The sequence below is a fragment of the Nothobranchius furzeri genome, chromosome 10 (genome assembly GCF_043380555.1).
Source record: "Nothobranchius furzeri strain GRZ-AD chromosome 10, NfurGRZ-RIMD1, whole genome shotgun sequence".
NCBI lineage: Eukaryota > Metazoa > Chordata > Actinopteri > Cyprinodontiformes > Nothobranchiidae > Nothobranchius > Nothobranchius furzeri.
The window spans coordinates 47,858,594-47,875,248 of record NC_091750.1 but is presented as its reverse complement, the minus strand read 5'-3'; the positions used below and the strand labels follow the sequence as shown (position 1 = coordinate 47,875,248).

At 42.0% G+C, this 16,655-nt stretch overlaps 2 protein-coding genes across 3 annotated transcripts; both read right to left on the bottom strand.

Annotated features, from left to right (window-relative positions):
• Nucleotides 1–526: 526 nt before the first annotated feature.
• On the bottom strand, nucleotides 527–12,040 carry LOC107386494 (transmembrane 4 L6 family member 1). Its single transcript, XM_015960920.3, has 5 exons — nucleotides 6,011–12,040; nucleotides 5,843–5,908; nucleotides 5,333–5,469; nucleotides 1,316–1,499; nucleotides 527–1,235 (listed from the first exon to the last, which is right to left on the bottom strand). Exons 1-5 carry the CDS (start codon nucleotides 6,185–6,187, stop codon nucleotides 1,227–1,229), a joined length of 573 nt encoding a protein of 190 aa, XP_015816406.1. The 5' UTR covers nucleotides 6,188–12,040; the 3' UTR covers nucleotides 527–1,226.
• On the bottom strand, nucleotides 6,011–15,946 carry LOC107386493 (transmembrane 4 L6 family member 5). 2 transcript variants are annotated; one of them, XM_015960919.3, is made up of 5 exons: nucleotides 15,633–15,946; nucleotides 14,887–14,952; nucleotides 14,470–14,603; nucleotides 14,191–14,388; nucleotides 6,011–6,093 (listed from the first exon to the last, which is right to left on the bottom strand). In XM_015960919.3, the coding sequence occupies exons 1-4, from the start codon at nucleotides 15,807–15,809 to the stop codon at nucleotides 14,193–14,195; spliced, it is 573 nt and encodes a 190-aa protein (XP_015816405.3). In that variant the 5' UTR covers nucleotides 15,810–15,946; the 3' UTR covers nucleotides 6,011–6,093; nucleotides 14,191–14,192. The 2 variants fall into 2 exon arrangements, with proteins under 2 accessions (XP_015816405.3, XP_015816404.3); XM_015960918.3 differs by lacking the exon at nucleotides 6,011–6,093 and adding an exon at nucleotides 13,806–14,089.
• Between the last annotated feature and the right edge of the window lie 709 nt (nucleotides 15,947–16,655).

The following is a 16,655-nucleotide window of genomic DNA, read 5'->3' as shown; positions in this document are numbered from 1 at the left end:
CACAAACCTGCCACCCCCAAAAGCTCTCAATTCACAACAGTCCTTAGGACAAAACATTTTAAACATTTAGGAAGATTCAACTAAGTAAAAAAAACCAACCTGTTTCCTCATTCAACAGTCACACCGCTATGGGGTGCCATTTGTCAAGTCAAACAGTCATAATCTAACAGCAATATTTTTGGTTATTTAGCATATCATAAGAGAAAAAAAATGGGAGTTCACTTTTTCGAAGTCATATTTTCACCATGTTATTCATAAATTTATAAATGTTAAAGTTTCCAAATAAATATTTAGTTAGCAAGCTAAATATTTAATTTGTAGTTAAATATTTCTTTTGCAAACTAAATATTTAGGTCTTATCTAAATATTTAGTTTGTAAAATAAATATTTTATTCATTGACTAAATATTTAATTTACTAATTAAATGTTTATTTTGGAACTAAATATTTAATTTGTAAATTAAATATTTAATTTCAGAAATAAATATTTAGATCCCAGCTAAATATTGATTTTGGAGCTAAACATTTAGTTTGCAAAATCAGTATTTGGGAAATAAATATTTAAGTCTGACCCAAAAATATAAAATATAGTGTGGAGCTAAATAACATCGTGGAAAATAAATATTTAGCTGGTACTTAAACATTTAGCTAATATGCAAATTCGCTTGCCAATAAGCGGAAGTTGGTTACCAAAATAAAAGCTGGATCTCGCTAACTTCTTTATAAACTCTTGCTCCGAACCAGAACTTGTTTTATCTCCGGTTCTTGGACACATTTTACAACTGGCCCACTTGATGGCACAGTTTAATCTGTTTAATATCACTATTAGTGATAAACCTGTGATGTGTCAGTCTGAACTCGGTTTATCAAGCACCAGTGTGCAGAAGCTGCAGAAGAAAAAAACATCTCATTTCATAAGAAAATACTTACTAAATTTTGACTAAATTTGTTGAAACCAACTTAATAAAAAAAGAACAATTTGAAAGACATTTTCTCACTCAGCTTTAAAAATGAATATTTGTTTGGGGAAATGAATTTAACCAATGACTGCATATGTTAAACCAGTTTATTTTGCATTAATCCTATTTGAACAGATTATTTGCAATGCAGAAAAACTCGTTATCAAGCATTATAGTAATACACTGTGATGATTAGAAACATGAAAGCTGAAACCATCTCAACTTTCCAGCAGGGGATTGTCTTTTCACGCCTCTCCTCCACATGCTATCATGCTTCCTGTAAAATAAAACACATGATAATAAAACAGTAGAATGGGGTAAAGTGGGCTAGACAGTTTAGATGTTAACATTCAGCACCTGTTTGTTGCAGGTTCCACAGATGCATCCAAAGATGCCGTTGATGACCTGAGCGGCACAGAGCAGGGCCTGCAGAACGCTGGCTACTGCCAGGCTGATGAACAGTCCTATGTTGAACTGGACAACTTCTTTTGGCTCTTTGCACTGAGTCCATGTGGCATGGTTAGTCACGTAACTCAGGTCGCTGTGAAATAAAGAATAAACATGAAATTTCTTCTGGAGGGGGTTATCGACTGGCATACTGCCAACCTCTAAACATCCTTCCTCTCCTATTTCTTCTTCCGGCTCTTGGAGAGTACAGACACTTTTTTCCTCCTCTCCTCCCTATCTTATCCCAAGGCTCTTTGTCTGTCCTTGGGACAGCGCAGATTGGGATAGATTAAATTACGCCATTATTGGATCTAGAGGGGTAGGAGACTAACAGAACTTTAAGACAGAGAGGAAATTATCTCTGTCTGGCCTCAAAACAAGTTATTATCTGAATCTGGTGCCCTTGAGCCTGTGAGGCTGAAGTGATTGCTCCCCCTCAGAGGAAATGTGTAATGCTGTCGTCGCCATGGCAACTCTGTCTCCCTATCCCAGCCTGGGCGGAACTGTGACCTCTGAAGGTCGTGGAACAGTTTCCAGGAGTCACTGTGCTATTTAACCCAATTACCTCCCTCCCCTGTCCAAACGGAGGTGACGAGCACTGCTCATTGCGGCTGCATGCACTGATGTGAGGAGAGTCCCCAACCCTACTTCCCTACCTATGTTGTGTAATGTCTGAAGTCTGTTGCATTTCTGTCTGAGGCGTTTTTTGCCTAGCAAAGCTGCCTTCCCTGTGGAGGGTAACTCTGAAGTGCCTTTTTTCCTCCACCTGACTCAATCCTCATATAAACCCTCTGATGTCTATTAAGGTAGCACGACTCGGGTTGCGAATGACCACAGTCACCAATTCTTGTCATGGGTCTATGCCTATGTATGTATGTCTGATCTCAGAATTGTGTGTACTGAAAGTCAAATTTCCCTCTGGGATTAATAAAGTGTCTTTGAATTGAATTGAATTAACGTTTTACTTTCTTTAGCACTGAAAGTTCTACTCCAGTTTACCTGTTTAGTTTTGTGTGCATCTGCTCTGTCTTTTCAAAGCCCGAATCAGTTGTGTCAGATGACCGCTCTTACTGAGCCAGGTTCTGCTGGAGTTTTCTTCCTGGTAAAGCAACACTAAAGAGTTTTTAACTTCTGTCCATCCATTCATTTTCAGCCTCTTATCCGGAGTTGGGTCATGGGGGCAGCAACCTAAGCAGAGAGGCCCAGACTTCCCTTTTCCCAGCTACTTGGGCCAGCTCCTCTGGGGAAGGGGGCGTTTCCTGGCCAGCTGAGAGACATAGTCCCTCCAGCATGTCCTGGGTCTTCCCTTGGTTGTACCCCCAGTTGGACGTGCCGGAAAACCTCGCCAGGGAGGCATTCAGGAGGCATCCTGACCAGATTCCCAAGCCACCTCATCTGGCTCCTCTCGGCGTGGAGGAGCAGCAGATTTGCCCCTCGTGGATGACCGTTCTCACCCTGTGCCTAAGGGAGAGTCCAGCCACCCTGCAGAGAAAGCTAATTTCAGCCACTTGTATCTACAATCTCATTCTTTCTACCCAAAACTCACGACCATAGGTGAGGGTACGTAGATCGACCAGTAAATTGAGAGTCGCCTTCCAGCTCAGCTCACTTTACACCACAACAGATTGATACAATTCCCACATTACTGCAGACACAGCACCAATCTGCCCATAACAGCCTGTATCAAAGGGACTGGTACCCCATACTCCCTGTGTACCCCCCACAGGGCCCCCCAAGGGATGCGGTCGAATGGCTTCTCCAAATCCACAAAGCAGATGTAGATTGGTTGGGCGAACTTCCACGCGCCCTCCAGGACCCCACTAAGGGTATGGAGCTGGTCCAGTGTTCCATGGCCAGAACGAAAACCACAATTCTCCTCCTGAATCTGAGATTTGACAATCCGACGGACACTCCTCTCCAGAACCCCTGAATAGACCTTACCAGGAAGGCTCAGGAGTGTGATCCCCTGTAGTTGAAACACATCCTGCGGTCCCCCTTTTTAAATAGAGTTTTTAACACTTAAAGCTGTTGGTGTTTCTCAGTGTCAAGGAACCTCACCTTAATGTCTTGGGCCCGCCCCGGTCGCCTAGGAGATACGTCACCAGGAGCCGCCAAGACGTGTTCCTATGTTCATGTTCTACCGAGGCGTGTGTTTTCTGTTTGTTAGCCGTTTAGCTAGCTAAGCGAGGATACATGGGAGGTGTCTTGTAGCATAGCCTTGGTAAAAAATTAGAATACACCACGGTATTTTCAAAAGGATGGTGGATCAGAAGCTGATAGCTACTTCAGGGGCAATTTTCAAGTTTAAAAGTAAGTCAGCTAATTTCAAATGTTTTTTTTAGATCCAAAGAAGTTATCTGTGGTTAGTTAGTTGCTTATTAGTTGTAGCTTCGATGGCTAGTGGGTAGTAACTCACTTATATATTTAATTTAACAAACATATACTCAATTTAAAAAGTAAAAGGCTCATTATATATTTATATTGAAACGTATACATATAAAATATAACGTTATCTCCCATGCCACATGACGTTACATGACCACTGGGGAAGCCGTGGTCACGTGATGCAAGTCTGTTCCATTTAACCGTTTTCTTTGACCAAGGAAGGACAGTGTCCTCACAAGCAAGGCGCCTGGCCTCGCAAGACATCGCCTCGCAAGGCCAGGCGCCTTGACATTGAGAAACAGCCCATGTGTTTCCAGCTGGTTTCAGTGGTTCTTGAACCAGAAATGTCAGCAACTCCACATTGAAAAAGCACTCTGTAGCTCTCTGCTGACCATAAATTGCACTTAAAAGTTTTGTAGTTCAGGTAAGTAAACCCGCAGGAGGTCTCTATGGTAAAAGATGTTTACTGTGCTGGTAGCTCATATAAAATATAGTAGTTAACTTTTTAAGATTGCCAACCATCTATAAAAAGCACACGAGAAAGAATTTAGCTTTTTTTGTTGACATGGTAAAAGGAGGTGAAGCAAAGAGCTAAAACCAGAGTGAAAATCTGTGCGGCCTGCACTAGTTTGAGGAGCTGAAGGAGGCTACAAAAACATGGACTGATGGTGCCCTGGCTTTGTTGCTGCTGGACTTGTAAGTTGTCATGGTCACTACCCCTCAGCGCCCCTCCGCTGCTCAAACCTAAGTTTGGACTCAATCTCCCACAATTCCCTTCTCTTCACTTCCTTTATGTCACCCGCCAACTCTACAAAGGGCGGCTCCACATCCTGGCTAACCATTCAGTCATCGATTCTTCCGGATTACTGAACTGTGTCCAAAGCTACTAGAAATCCTACCAATGCTGCACATACCAGTGAGTGTGCTGATCTTCCTTCTTTCGGGAATAACTGTGCGACCCGTTTACATCAAGTTACATACAGTTGTTCCTATAACAACCGCGTGTATGCTGTTCTCCCAACGCTAGTCTTCTCCGCATCTGGGTCAAACATTCTCACGCTACATCCGAACTACCGATCAGCTCAGTCTGCTTAGTCCTGACATAAGTAATGAGATTTTTTTCGTCCAACAGTGCAGAATGTTTTACTTTGCGGTTTATTTTAGTATCAGTTGACTCGTGTTAGCTTTAGCTCATTTTTAGCACTGGCCACAGCAGGTTGTTTACAAAAGTTGTAGTTCTGTTTTTAGCCAGCAGGAAGGAGAAGCACAAAACTTATTGAGTGTTGCTCTAAAAGGGATATTTCCTCTCCACTGTCACTACATGCTTATTTTGAGGGATTGCTGTAAAGACACTGAGACAACAGAGCAAAAGCTGCAAGTCTGTGACGTTTTGCTTAGAAAGAAAACTTTTAACTAATTTTAATAATGAACTCGGTGCACCAGCAGGTTCAGTTGTAAAGTGTCTTGATGTTACTTGGGTTGTGAATGAATAAACTGATTTCAGATTATTAAGTCAACAATTTCATTGCTTTAGCTCATCACCTATTACTGAAAGGCGTGTCCCATTTCCCTTCATCAGTGAAGCAAAGAGGGCCAGAAGACAAGCCGACCAGCGCCACAATGAAACTGTACACGGCTCCCGCCACACCCACAGCAGCAAATACGATGGAGAAGAACATCTGCCACATTCAAACAAGAATAAATCAGAAACATTTGATCAGAATCTAAAACAAACTTTTAAACCATCAAGTTTAGGAATAAAAAAAAGCTTATTTCCTTTTTGACTAAGAATAATTTGTCTGATTTCAATGACCTTATTACAAGAGGATCTTCACACAGGCACTCATTGGTTTTTATATTAACTGGGTTTACGTTCTCTGCATCAAAAAGGAAGCACATATTGTGCAACGATGATGCAGCTTAACACAGCAAATTATATTCTGCTTCCACCCTGAGCCTAATTTCCCATTTTTAATGTAGTTTAACTGGTAATGTGACTAGTTAGAACATTTTCTTCACATGAACAGGTGTAACTACGCCTGACGGACTCACCCCCAAACGATTTCCACAGCATCCCCGTTCTCCAATCAGGTGAACGTAAAAGGCTGTGATCAGCACCTGGATTGGTGTTGACAGGGGTGGTAAAAATGTTCAGCATTTTTTATCACGTCTACTAAAATCATGAAACAGATCTTCCTTTCTAGCTTATCCAAAACTCACCATGACGCCCCCTCCGATGATGCCCCCCATGTATTTCACCTCCTGGGTGATGTGATCTTCCTGGACATACTTGACACTCCAGCCTGGAAAGAACAGTAGAGTGTTGCAGAGGATGGACATAAGCACCAGTGGGTACAGACTTATGGCAATGCAGAGGGAGCATTTTCCAGTGCACATGTTGTCAGAGTAAAGAGTGACCAACTAATGTAAAACATCCTTGTTCTGTAATTTGTAGCTCAGATAGTTCCTGTTTTGTTTTGTTTTTTCTTTTGAGATGACATGAATAAATACCAAGATTTCTTGAGGAGTATTATGGGGGCAGAAAAAGTAGAAATAGTTCAAATGACTTATTTATAAAATTACTTTAAGAACAGATGCACAGTGGCTCAGGTGGCTGCACTACTGCCTCTCATCAAAATGGGTGCAGGTTTGAATCCCGGCTGTGGCCTTTCTGCTTGCTGTAAAGCACATTGATTTGCCTTTGTGTAGAAAATGTGCTATAAATAAACCTGTTTTTTCTCATCTTTTTGTGTGGGGTTAGCATGTTCTCTCTATGCAGATTTTCTCTTGATACTACAGTTTCTTCCCACAAACCAGAAACATGCATGTTAGGTTCATTGGTGTCTCACTGGGAGGGGCTCAGAGTAGACCCGCTGCTCCTCTAGCAGACTCTCTGTAAACCTTGAGAGCATTGACTCTTGTTCTACCTCTTCAAAAATGGAAAATGCTGTCCTTCACTTATCTTTTTTTACTATATATATAGCATCAAATCACGACAAGAGTTGTCTCAGGGGTCTTCACAAAGTAAACATTCCAATACAGTTCAGGTCATTAAGCCAATCTGTAAAATGTTTCCTATATAAGGAACCCTGCAGATTGCATCGAGTCACTGACTAGTGTCAGAGTCTTTACAGCAATCCTCATACTGAGCAAGCATGCAGCAACAGTGGAGAGGAAAACTCCCTTTTAACAGAGGATCCTGGCTCAGTATAAGCAGCCATCTGCCATGACTCACTGGGGATTGAAAAAACAGAGCAGACATACGTACACCAACATCCACCTACACACACACATCCACACCAAGCCCCCACAATGCGGGTGAAAAATTGAGACCAACGCGGAAATGAAATAAATTGCAGTTCCACCCTCATCCGCTGGGGGCTGGTGTCAGAAGCGAGCAAATCCTCATTGACTCCCATGTTAAAAATACCAATTTCACAGCAGAAATAAACATGTTTACAGCCTGGTACCAGAACATTTTTTTTTTGTTTAAATTATTTAGTTTACACTCATGACAACTCTGAGGGGGGTGAATTTTTTCTCTCACTCTTCTGTTTAAGTGTATTAAAAGCCTAAAATTCTGTATAATTAATGAGCATCCGACCCACGTGACCACAGAGCTAGCTCCGTGGAAGGCCTCAGTAGAGCCTCGGTCTGGCCTGGAAACTGTTCCGGGATTTTGAGTCTCTGTGTTTGTGTATTCTTTTTTGGATATTTTTTGTGCAATTGTTGGACAAAATGACTTGCTGTGGCATTAATTGCACTAATAGAGCGTCCAAGGAGTCTCCACTTCATTTTATTCGGTAAGTAAAATTATATTTATGTATTTTAGGTCACTGCCGAGCCGAGCTTAGATTTTAACATGTACTGTTTAACCATGAAATTTAAATGTAATAGGGTAAAACCCAGTGCATTTAACTTAATGCTGCTCTTTAGAAAATGGATTGAAATATAACATGTTGGTGGAGCTGGGTTCCCACTATCGGCTTGTGGAGCTCTCGGGAGACCGATGTTTTCCACCCGTTTCTCCCCTCCCTGCCGCTCGGCGTATCTCTGTCTGATCGCGGCTCTTGACTGCTGCGCGGCCTGCCGGCTTGTGGAGCTCTGGGGTGGAAACCTTTCCACCTGGTTCTCCCCAGCGGCAGCTATGCGCATCTCAGATCGCAGCAGCGCTTGTCTGCTGTGCGGCTGCCGGCTTGTGGAGCTCTCGGGAGCCCTCTGTGTTCCACCCGGTTTTACCCAGCGGTCAGCCCGGCGTATCTCTGACTCAGAAGCTCTGGTGTTGTGAACAGTTGACTCCGGTTGAAGCTAGGTTGCTACCTCCATTAGCTTAGCTCCCACCCCCGCGTTAGCTTTGGGTTAGCTTCAGGTTAGCTTGTAGCTAGTTCGACCGGGTGTCGTCAGTTGATCCCAGCCTTACAGCCGCACTCTCAGCTCCACCTCTCTTCCCTTTTGTGGAATTGTCTGGGCTTGATGGAACCTGTGACACGGTCAAAATGGCAGTGGTGGCCACCTCCCATTTTTCTTCCAAAACGTGTTATTGGAGCCTATGGAAACCCATTGTCCAATATTTATATGCCGATGATCCACACACACAAAGCACATATACCTAATAGTGTTCCTATGGCTGAATTATGATATCTTAGTAAATGTTCTATTTGGTAAGAGATAAACTTTATTATCTTTATCTTAGTGAATCTATAATTGATTGAACAGGTAAACTAGTAGTAGCACATTCCATGTCAAAGAGAGTAATTTGTTATTAGGAGAGGGAGAATGATTAAGTGGTTAGCAGCAGTGTTCAAGCCGATGGCCCCCTCCATGAGGCCACCACAGCTCAGCAGAACGCCATTGTAGCTTTTTCTGGAGAGAAAAAAACACTTAGAAAAAAAATAAAGTTAACAACTGAAATGAAATAAAGCAGTTAAAGAGCAGATTGTAGAAGAAAGTAGTAGAGTGTGGAAAGTGGTCAGTGTGTCCTCCAGCAGTCTAAGCCTATAGCAGCATAACCACAGAGATATCTCTGTATAACCTAGCCTTTTAGATGGAGGCATGTTCGAGGCAGGGCAAGGGAGAGCCGTCTTTACCGACTGTACACTCCACCTCCCTGTACTCCCCCACTTGTCCAGATCTGGGCTAACATCAGATTTTAGTCATAGGCCTTGTCAAATAAAAAGGTTTTAAGCCTAATCCTAAAAGTAGACAGGGTGTCTGCCTCACGGACTAAAGCTGGGAGCTGGTTCCACAGGAGAGGAGCCTGATAACTAAAAGATCTGCCTCCCATCCTGTTTTTAGATATTCTGGGAACCACCAGTAAACCTGCAGTCTGAGAGCGATGTGCTCGGTTAGGAATGTGTTGAACAATCAGATCATTGATGTATGATGGAGCTTGATTATTAAGAGCTTTATATGTGAGAAAGAGGATCTTAAAATCTATTAGAAATGTTACTCATTCACTGCCAGCCGGTTTCTTATCAGAAAAGCCCTTTTTACTATTTTTTTTAAGAGTCAAAGGATGTTGCGCGCTAGGATGATGTCAACACCAAAACTACCAAAAACAAAGGTAGACTGACCTCTTACATCAGGAAGAATCCGTTTATTTCGAGCGTTATCCGTTCTTTCACAATCCGTTGTCGAATTGTGATTGGCAGAAGCTTTTCTGGTTTATGCCTCACTTTTTTTTACAGCAGCGGCCCAAAACGATCTCCTAACACATGTGTCAGACACAAGGCCTGCGGGCCAGATGTGGCCCGCCGCATCATTTTATGTCACCCGCGAGAGCTTCAAGTGTTTTAAAATAGGTCGATGCCACTTCAAAGCATACATTGACTATAAACTACATTTCCCATAATGTATGGTGATCGTGTTCCCAGTGCAGTGGCAGTATTTCGCCACTAGGTTGCAGTGTATCCAAATTCGTGTTTACTTAATGCAACAAGTGAAAATAACTATCCATAAATTATCCCAAAATGCCCAGGAAGAGAAAGATTGATGCAGAAGGAAGGGTGTTTCAACAAAGATGCAACATGTATATGCTTCAAAGGGAAAAAATGGTATCTTTACAGTCATTAGCGCCCATGCTACTCGCATCAGCGTCTGCAGCGGTACTGTCCTCCGCATCGGACAAACTGAAAACCCCCCTCTTACTCAGCGCCGAGTTTAATCAGTAATTTGCTGACTTTGAAGCCCAGAAATGGATTTGACGCTCAGTCATTTGTTTGCTGCTGACAGAAAGCACACCGACCAACTTCCAGACCGAGATAATTTAACTACACTCAAGTCAGTATGACTCTGTGGCTGCTGCAGTGTTTATCTTTCCACACTGATACAACTGCATGGTCCAGCTGCTCAGATTCTCTCCATGTTCAGCAGCACTAACTTATGTGAGCAACTGTTGTCTGTGATGAAGATGAACTAGACAACAAAGGAGTCTCACTGATTAACTCCTTCCTCAGCTCAGAGCCAACCCCAGAGATGCAGGAGTTTCTGGCTGGAACAGGTGAGCATCACAGTAAATTAGAATGGAGCAAACTGAGCATTCTGCTCCAAAGCATGAAAGGTAATAGGTGAGATTACATTTTCATTTAAGAGAATTACTTTTATTTATTTTTGTTGTTGGCCTGTGAGAAAAGATTTCACCTACTTTAAAACAGGAGCTGGAAACATTACAGATAGATGAATAGAATGGAAATACATAGAAAATCCCTTTATTGCCCGTCAGTGGGGAAAGCTTGGTGTCACAGCAGCAATAACATTCATTTAAGGGGCAACAAAAAAAGAGTAAAAATAAGAATAAACAAGAAAATATAAAATAGAAATACTTAAAAGATTCAAAATATTAAAAAATAAAAAAAATTTCTGAGTATACACATTTTAAGGAATACAAATATTTAAAAGAATTGAGACATAATGAGTAACGAATATCACCGATGTGCTTTATTTAAAAATTATTTGCTCATGTGTAATTTGGTTATTCCAGATTCAGTGTTACTGCAAAAATAAGTTTGTTTCCAAATGAACAATTTCAACCACACATAGCTGTAGATAAAGGAAAATGCGCACATTTACCGTCACTTTTTAAAACATATTGAATTTGGCCCGCAACTTCGTCCTAGTTTTTCATTTCGGCCCAGTGGGAATTTGAGTTTGACACCCCTGTCCTGACACATGGATTTTCTGATTCCTGATCACGTGACGTGTAACCTATGCGGATGAAAATTGGCCTTAGAGCTAGGCTGTTTGTTCTCACAGTGCAGGGGCTCGTTCCGACGCCCACACAGTAAAAAAATACAAATGATGAATTTAGTCGTCATTGGCAGTGAATGAGTTAACAGGCAGCCAATGTAGGGAAGCTAAGACAGGAGAGACATGATCTGTCTTTGTAATTCTCATCGGAACTCTAGCTGCAGCATTTTGGACAAGCTGAAGACTTTTAACTACATTCTGTGGACTTCCTGAGAGTAATGAATTACAGTAATCCAGTCTTGACGTAATAAATGCATGAACTAGTTTTTCAGCATCACTCCTGGAAAGGATGCTTCTAATTTTAGCTATTCCAAAGGTGGAAGAAGGAAATCCTACAAACCTGTTTAACGTGGGATCTGAATGATTTGTCCTGGTCAAAGATAACACTAAGGTTCCTTACTTTGTTCTCGGAGACTAATTCAATGCCGTTCAGGTCATGTGATTGACTAAGCAGTTTCCTTTTTTGAATTTCCAGTCCAAAGATGAGAACTTCAGTCTTGTCTTGATTTAAAAGCAAAACTTTTAGTGTCATCCAATTTTTTATGTCTTCAAGACAAGCCTGTAATCTGCGTTACCGATCAGGTTCATCGGGGTTAATGGATAAATATAACTGAGTATCGTCAGCATAACAGTGGAAGTTTAGCCCATGCTGTCTAATAATTTTACCACTAAATACTTGAAATAATGAATAATTTTATTTGAGTGACATGTAGCATGAGTGGGCTGCACAGTGGTGCAGTGGTTAGCTCTGTTGACTTGCAGCAAGAAGGTCTTGGGTTCACATCTCAGCCTAGGGTCTTTCTGCAAGGAGTTTACATGTTCTCCCAGTGCATGTGTTTGTTCTTTCCGGTTCTATCAGCTGGGTTGGGTTGGCATTAGCTCATTGTTAGCATTAGTTTGTTGTTAGCACTAGCTACAGAAGGGTTGTTTCCAACAGTTGTAATTCCACTTTCAACCAGTAAGAGGGAGAATCAAGAACATCCATTTCCCAAGAAACCCACTGCAGAAGATCTGAGCTACTTTAAAATCAGTTTAATATTGGTTTTGCAACAAAATGCAGATTTTTTGTGCATTTAAAAATCATGTAAAACAAAAACACAGCTCAGAAGTTTAGTTTGGTTTTATTGTACAAGGACAGCACAAAGACAACATGTAAGGGCAATGCAGCCGTTGTTTTGTACAGATGTTTTCTAGCCAGAGGCCATTTTGCAAACCTAGTCCTTGGTCAGACTTTTAGAGAATCAAATAACAGCATTTATTACATACTACCACTTGCGCGTGCGTGTGCGTACCCACCCACCCACCCACACACACGCACACACACACACACGCACGCACGCACACGCACACACACACACGCACACGCGCGCGCGCACACACACACGCACGCGCACGCGCGCGCACACACACACACACACACACACACACACACACATTCAATGTAAATAAGTTAGTTTAGCTAAAAAGAAACATCAGTGTTGAAAAGTTTGTTGTTGTTTAAGCTATTTTTTCACCTGGAAGTTAAAAGTTATCAAATTTGTTAACAGCATTATTGCTGATGGTAGATTGTTCCAGATCTGAGGTCCTCTAAAGGAGAATGACGATTGATCAAATGATGTTTTATATTTCAGTGGTTTGCTGTCTCCCTTGGCTATTCCTCTGGTTGTAGCTCCTGAGCTGCTAGCTTTTACGATCAGTCTGCTCACCAGCTCTGGGACAAGGCCATTTAGACATTTGAATGTCAGTTGTATGACAGAGAGGTTCATAAGTTATCAAAACTCAGGAGATTGCACTTCTGTATTTTACAGTGGTGCCACTTCATTGGTTTTGGGTCCGGAGCTTTTAGGGCTTGTTTGTACAAACACATGACAGGTTTTAAAGCAGACTGGGTTACTTGACTCCAAACAGTTGGACAGTAGAGATGAGACAGAATCATGGCATGCAAGTACAGCTGGGCAGCTATTACAGATAAGCTGAGGTTGGTCCTAATGGTTCTGGACACTTTTCTGATGAGGGACTCAAATTTAAGATGAGAATCGAAAACAACACCCGGATATTTAAACTCGTCCATTTGTTGGATTTCTATCTGGTCGATGAAGACAGTGAAGTTGACGGGAATATTGTGTTTGATCGTAAAACACATGGAGACGGTTTTGCAGTAGTTCAGAGTCTGAAGGTTATTCTTGAACCAGCGAAACACTCCCACTATCTTCTTTGTGGTTACATAGATGACAGCATCATCAGCATACATTTGGCACTGGACACGTTTACAACTGTTGGGTAATTCATTGACGTATAGACAAAACAGCAATGGGCCCAGGATGGAACCTTGTGGAACTCCAGTTGTACAGTTTTAATACTTGATTTAATTCCTTTAACTTTAACACACTGTTCTGTGTTTTAGATATGATCTAAACCAGTTAATAGCTGTCTGTTTATGTAGGAGCATCTCGTGATTCTCTCTGTCAAAGGCTTTTTTTCAGATCTAAGAAAAGTGCTGCAACTACATTACCTATCTCTAAGGATCTTTTAATATTTTCGGTGAGATAGGTGGTGGCCAGTTTGGTTGAGTAACCTGAGCGAAACCCAAACTGTTCTGAATGAAGTAGCTGAATTTTGTTCAGAATTTTTGTTGAATTTTTTATAACTTTGGATATGGCCAATAAGATAGTGATTAGTCTGCAGTTACTAACTTGGTCAGAGTCACCAGATTTCAGAATTAGAGTTATGAGTACTTTTTTGAAGTTGTCTGGAAATTCCCCTTTTTGTAAACAGTAACTTTATAAGGTGGGTAATAGGGTTAACTAGAGCACTGTGTTTTTTATGAGTTCTGTGTCCTTACCAACTGTCTTTTATTTTTGAATTGTTTTAGTCAGTTTGTCTGTTAAGTCAGTTCTCACAGTGCCTTTAAATCTTTACCATCAGTTTAATGTATTTTTTGCAACAAAGTACAGAATTTTCTGAGAATTTTGGACTTCGATGTAATAAATCAAGATAAATAAACACACTGCCCAGAAGTCGGTTTTCAGTTTTCCTGGACAGTCCTCACAGTGCCTTTAAAAATGTAAAAATGACAAAAACATGATGATTTCTGGTTATTCACTTAATACATATGGGAAGAGGTGGAATTAAACACCAGTTTCTTTAAAAATCACCTTCATATTACATCCTTCTTGATGCAGGTTCCACACAGGCAGCCGAAGAGCCCGTTGATCATCTGAGCAGCACAGAGGATCGCCTGCAGGCTGCTGGTTGCCAGCAGGGTGCTGAACAACCCGATGTGAAACGGGAGGATGTCTTTGGGCGCCGTACACATCCACCACTTTGACTTGTCTGTCAGGTAACCCGTGCCACTGTGAGAAACAGACGGTTCGGTGAGGGACACAAGTCTTTGAACCCAAAAGGTGTTATCTGAGTCGTTTCCCGCGTGTCACCTGTCTTTGAAAGGTGTCGTCCAAACAAGCAGGACCTGACACAGGGGCCCATTCTGCAGACCGAGAACAGCAACAGCAAAGCTGTACAGAGCTCCAGCCACACCCAGAGCGGCGAAGGCAATGGAGAGGAACATCTGAAAGGTTGAAACATTAACCAGAAACATCTCTGAAGCAGATAAGAATCAAAACAGAGCTGAGTTCAGGAAGAAACAAGGTAAAAAAAACAGGTCCTGTTAAGTTAGTCACAGACCCCCTCCCCCCAAACATAATGTTTGTTGCATTTTCTTTTTGCTTCACTCCTGCATCAGCACCTGCTATAGTCTAATTTCCTCTGATTGATTTCATGTTTACTTCCTTTTCTGTTAAATTTACATGGAGCCGAACGTTAAATGTGTCTATTCAGGACGTCTGACTCACCCCACAGCGGTTCCCACAGCAGCCCTGTTTCCCCATCAGATGAATGTGAAGAGCAGGAATCAGCACCTGCAGCAGGACACTTGTTTAGTTTGTGTCCTAAAGTCTCACTTATTATTCCACTCTTCTGGATATCCATCCATCGTCTATAGTCGCTTGTCCACACAGGGTCGCGGGGGGCTGGTGCATATGCCCAGCAATCTCAAGGAAAGCAGCTGGGGTACACCCTGGCTAGGTTGCCAGTCCATCGCAGAGCAACTCAGAGACACACAGGACAAACAGCCAAGCGCGCGCACGCACACACGCACACGCACACACACACACACACACACACACACACACACACACACACACACACACACACACACACACACACACACACACACACACACACACACACACACACACACACACACACACTTAAGGAAAACTCAGAGAGACCAGTCAACCTGGCAGTCTTGTTTCTGGACTGTGAGAGGAAGCCAGAGTCCCCACACATGCACAGGGAGAACATGCAAACTCCATGCAAAGACCCCAGGTTGGGATTTTAACCCAGGGCATTCTTGCTGCAAAGCAACAGCGCTAACCACTGTACCACTATGCAGCCAAAGTTCTGGATACATCACAGAAAATAGTTCCACAAAAATCATACCTTAAAACACAAAAATTACACCTAGAATTTTTTTTATCAGCTGTTGTGCTTAAAACATTCCCCAGCCACTTTTCTGAAAGATAAGATCATAACTTACCATCACTCCCCCTCCGATGAGACCCCCCATGTATTTCACCTCCTCTGTGATGTGTCCATCTTTGGCGTACTGGACGTCTCCAGCAGGAAAGAACAGCACGATGTTACAGATGATAGAAATGAGCGCCAGTGGGTACAGACTCACAGCGATGCACTGGGAGCATTTTCCAGTGCACATGTTGACCGACGGCTCTGAGATGTTTGAGCTCAGAAGGTTTCTGTTCTCTGAGGAGAAGAAAGGCTCTGCTTCACTCTCTGCTCTGACTGACCGGGACCTGCAAGGCGGAGGTGGATGTGGCTTAGCTGGAGGGAGTGGAACATCATCCTGATAACAAGAACAAACAGACTCGTGGATGGGACGCAGAAGTGACTCATCCCTGCTGTAACGATGGTACACGAGGGTCGTTTAGCTCAGTTAGAGTTGGATGTACACTTTTTGTCCTAATCATGGATAATAATAAAATAATGAAACACGGTTAGGCTGGGATGATTCTAGGCTACACCTCTGCAGTGATGCTAATAGTGGCTCCAATGTGTTTAGTCTATAGATCTTTTCAAGTGATCAAAATCAGTCCTTTTGACTGGAAATTATTTATACACTGCTTGAACCCCCCCCCCCTCCCCTCCCCCCCAAAAAAATTAAAAAAAGGTCACACACTCTAATATTTACTTTTAGCTTTGGTTACTATTTGCTCTGGCATATTTTCAATAACCTTTTACAATATTATATCACCAGCATTTACTGTTCATTATTAGATTTATTGTTGGAGCAATTTTTCTTTTGCTGTTTTAAAATATTTAGAATAACTATATTTTTTAAATTTATTTAATTTTAACATTAGAAAAATAATTGTTCACTCACTTGTTATTGAACCAGCATTACTGAAGCGGGTCCAGAGCAGGAGAAGCAAGAAGGTGATCTTTTATGTTATTTGATTTTTGGGTTTGGATTTATTTTTAAAGAAAATTCTCCTGTGGTAAAACTAGTTAGCCTGGCCTGCCAGACTCCTCCTCTGCTTAATTC

Bases quoted from the DNA above. Each gene is read 5' to 3' on its own strand.
- LOC107386494 (XM_015960920.3), bottom strand. From the start codon at position 6,187: ATGTGCACTGGAAAATGCTCCCTCTGCATTGCCATAAGTCTGTACCCA. The intron at 5,909-6,010 runs GTGAGTTTTGGA...ACACCAATCCAG, and splicing joins TCATCGGAGGGGGCGTCATG to GTGCTGATCACAGCCTTTTA. The intron at 1,500-5,332 runs GTGATGAGCTAA...TTTATTTCACAG, and splicing joins GACACGCCTTTCAGTAATAG to CGACCTGAGTTACGTGACTA.
- LOC107386493 (XM_015960919.3), bottom strand. From the start codon at position 15,809: ATGTGCACTGGAAAATGCTCCCAGTGCATCGCTGTGAGTCTGTACCCA. The intron at 14,604-14,886 runs GTGAGTCAGACG...TCAACCTTTCAG, and splicing joins GCTGTGGGAACCGCTGTGGG to ATGTTCCTCTCCATTGCCTT. The intron at 14,389-14,469 runs GTGACACGCGGG...TGTTTCTCACAG, and splicing joins ACGACACCTTTCAAAGACAG to TGGCACGGGTTACCTGACAG.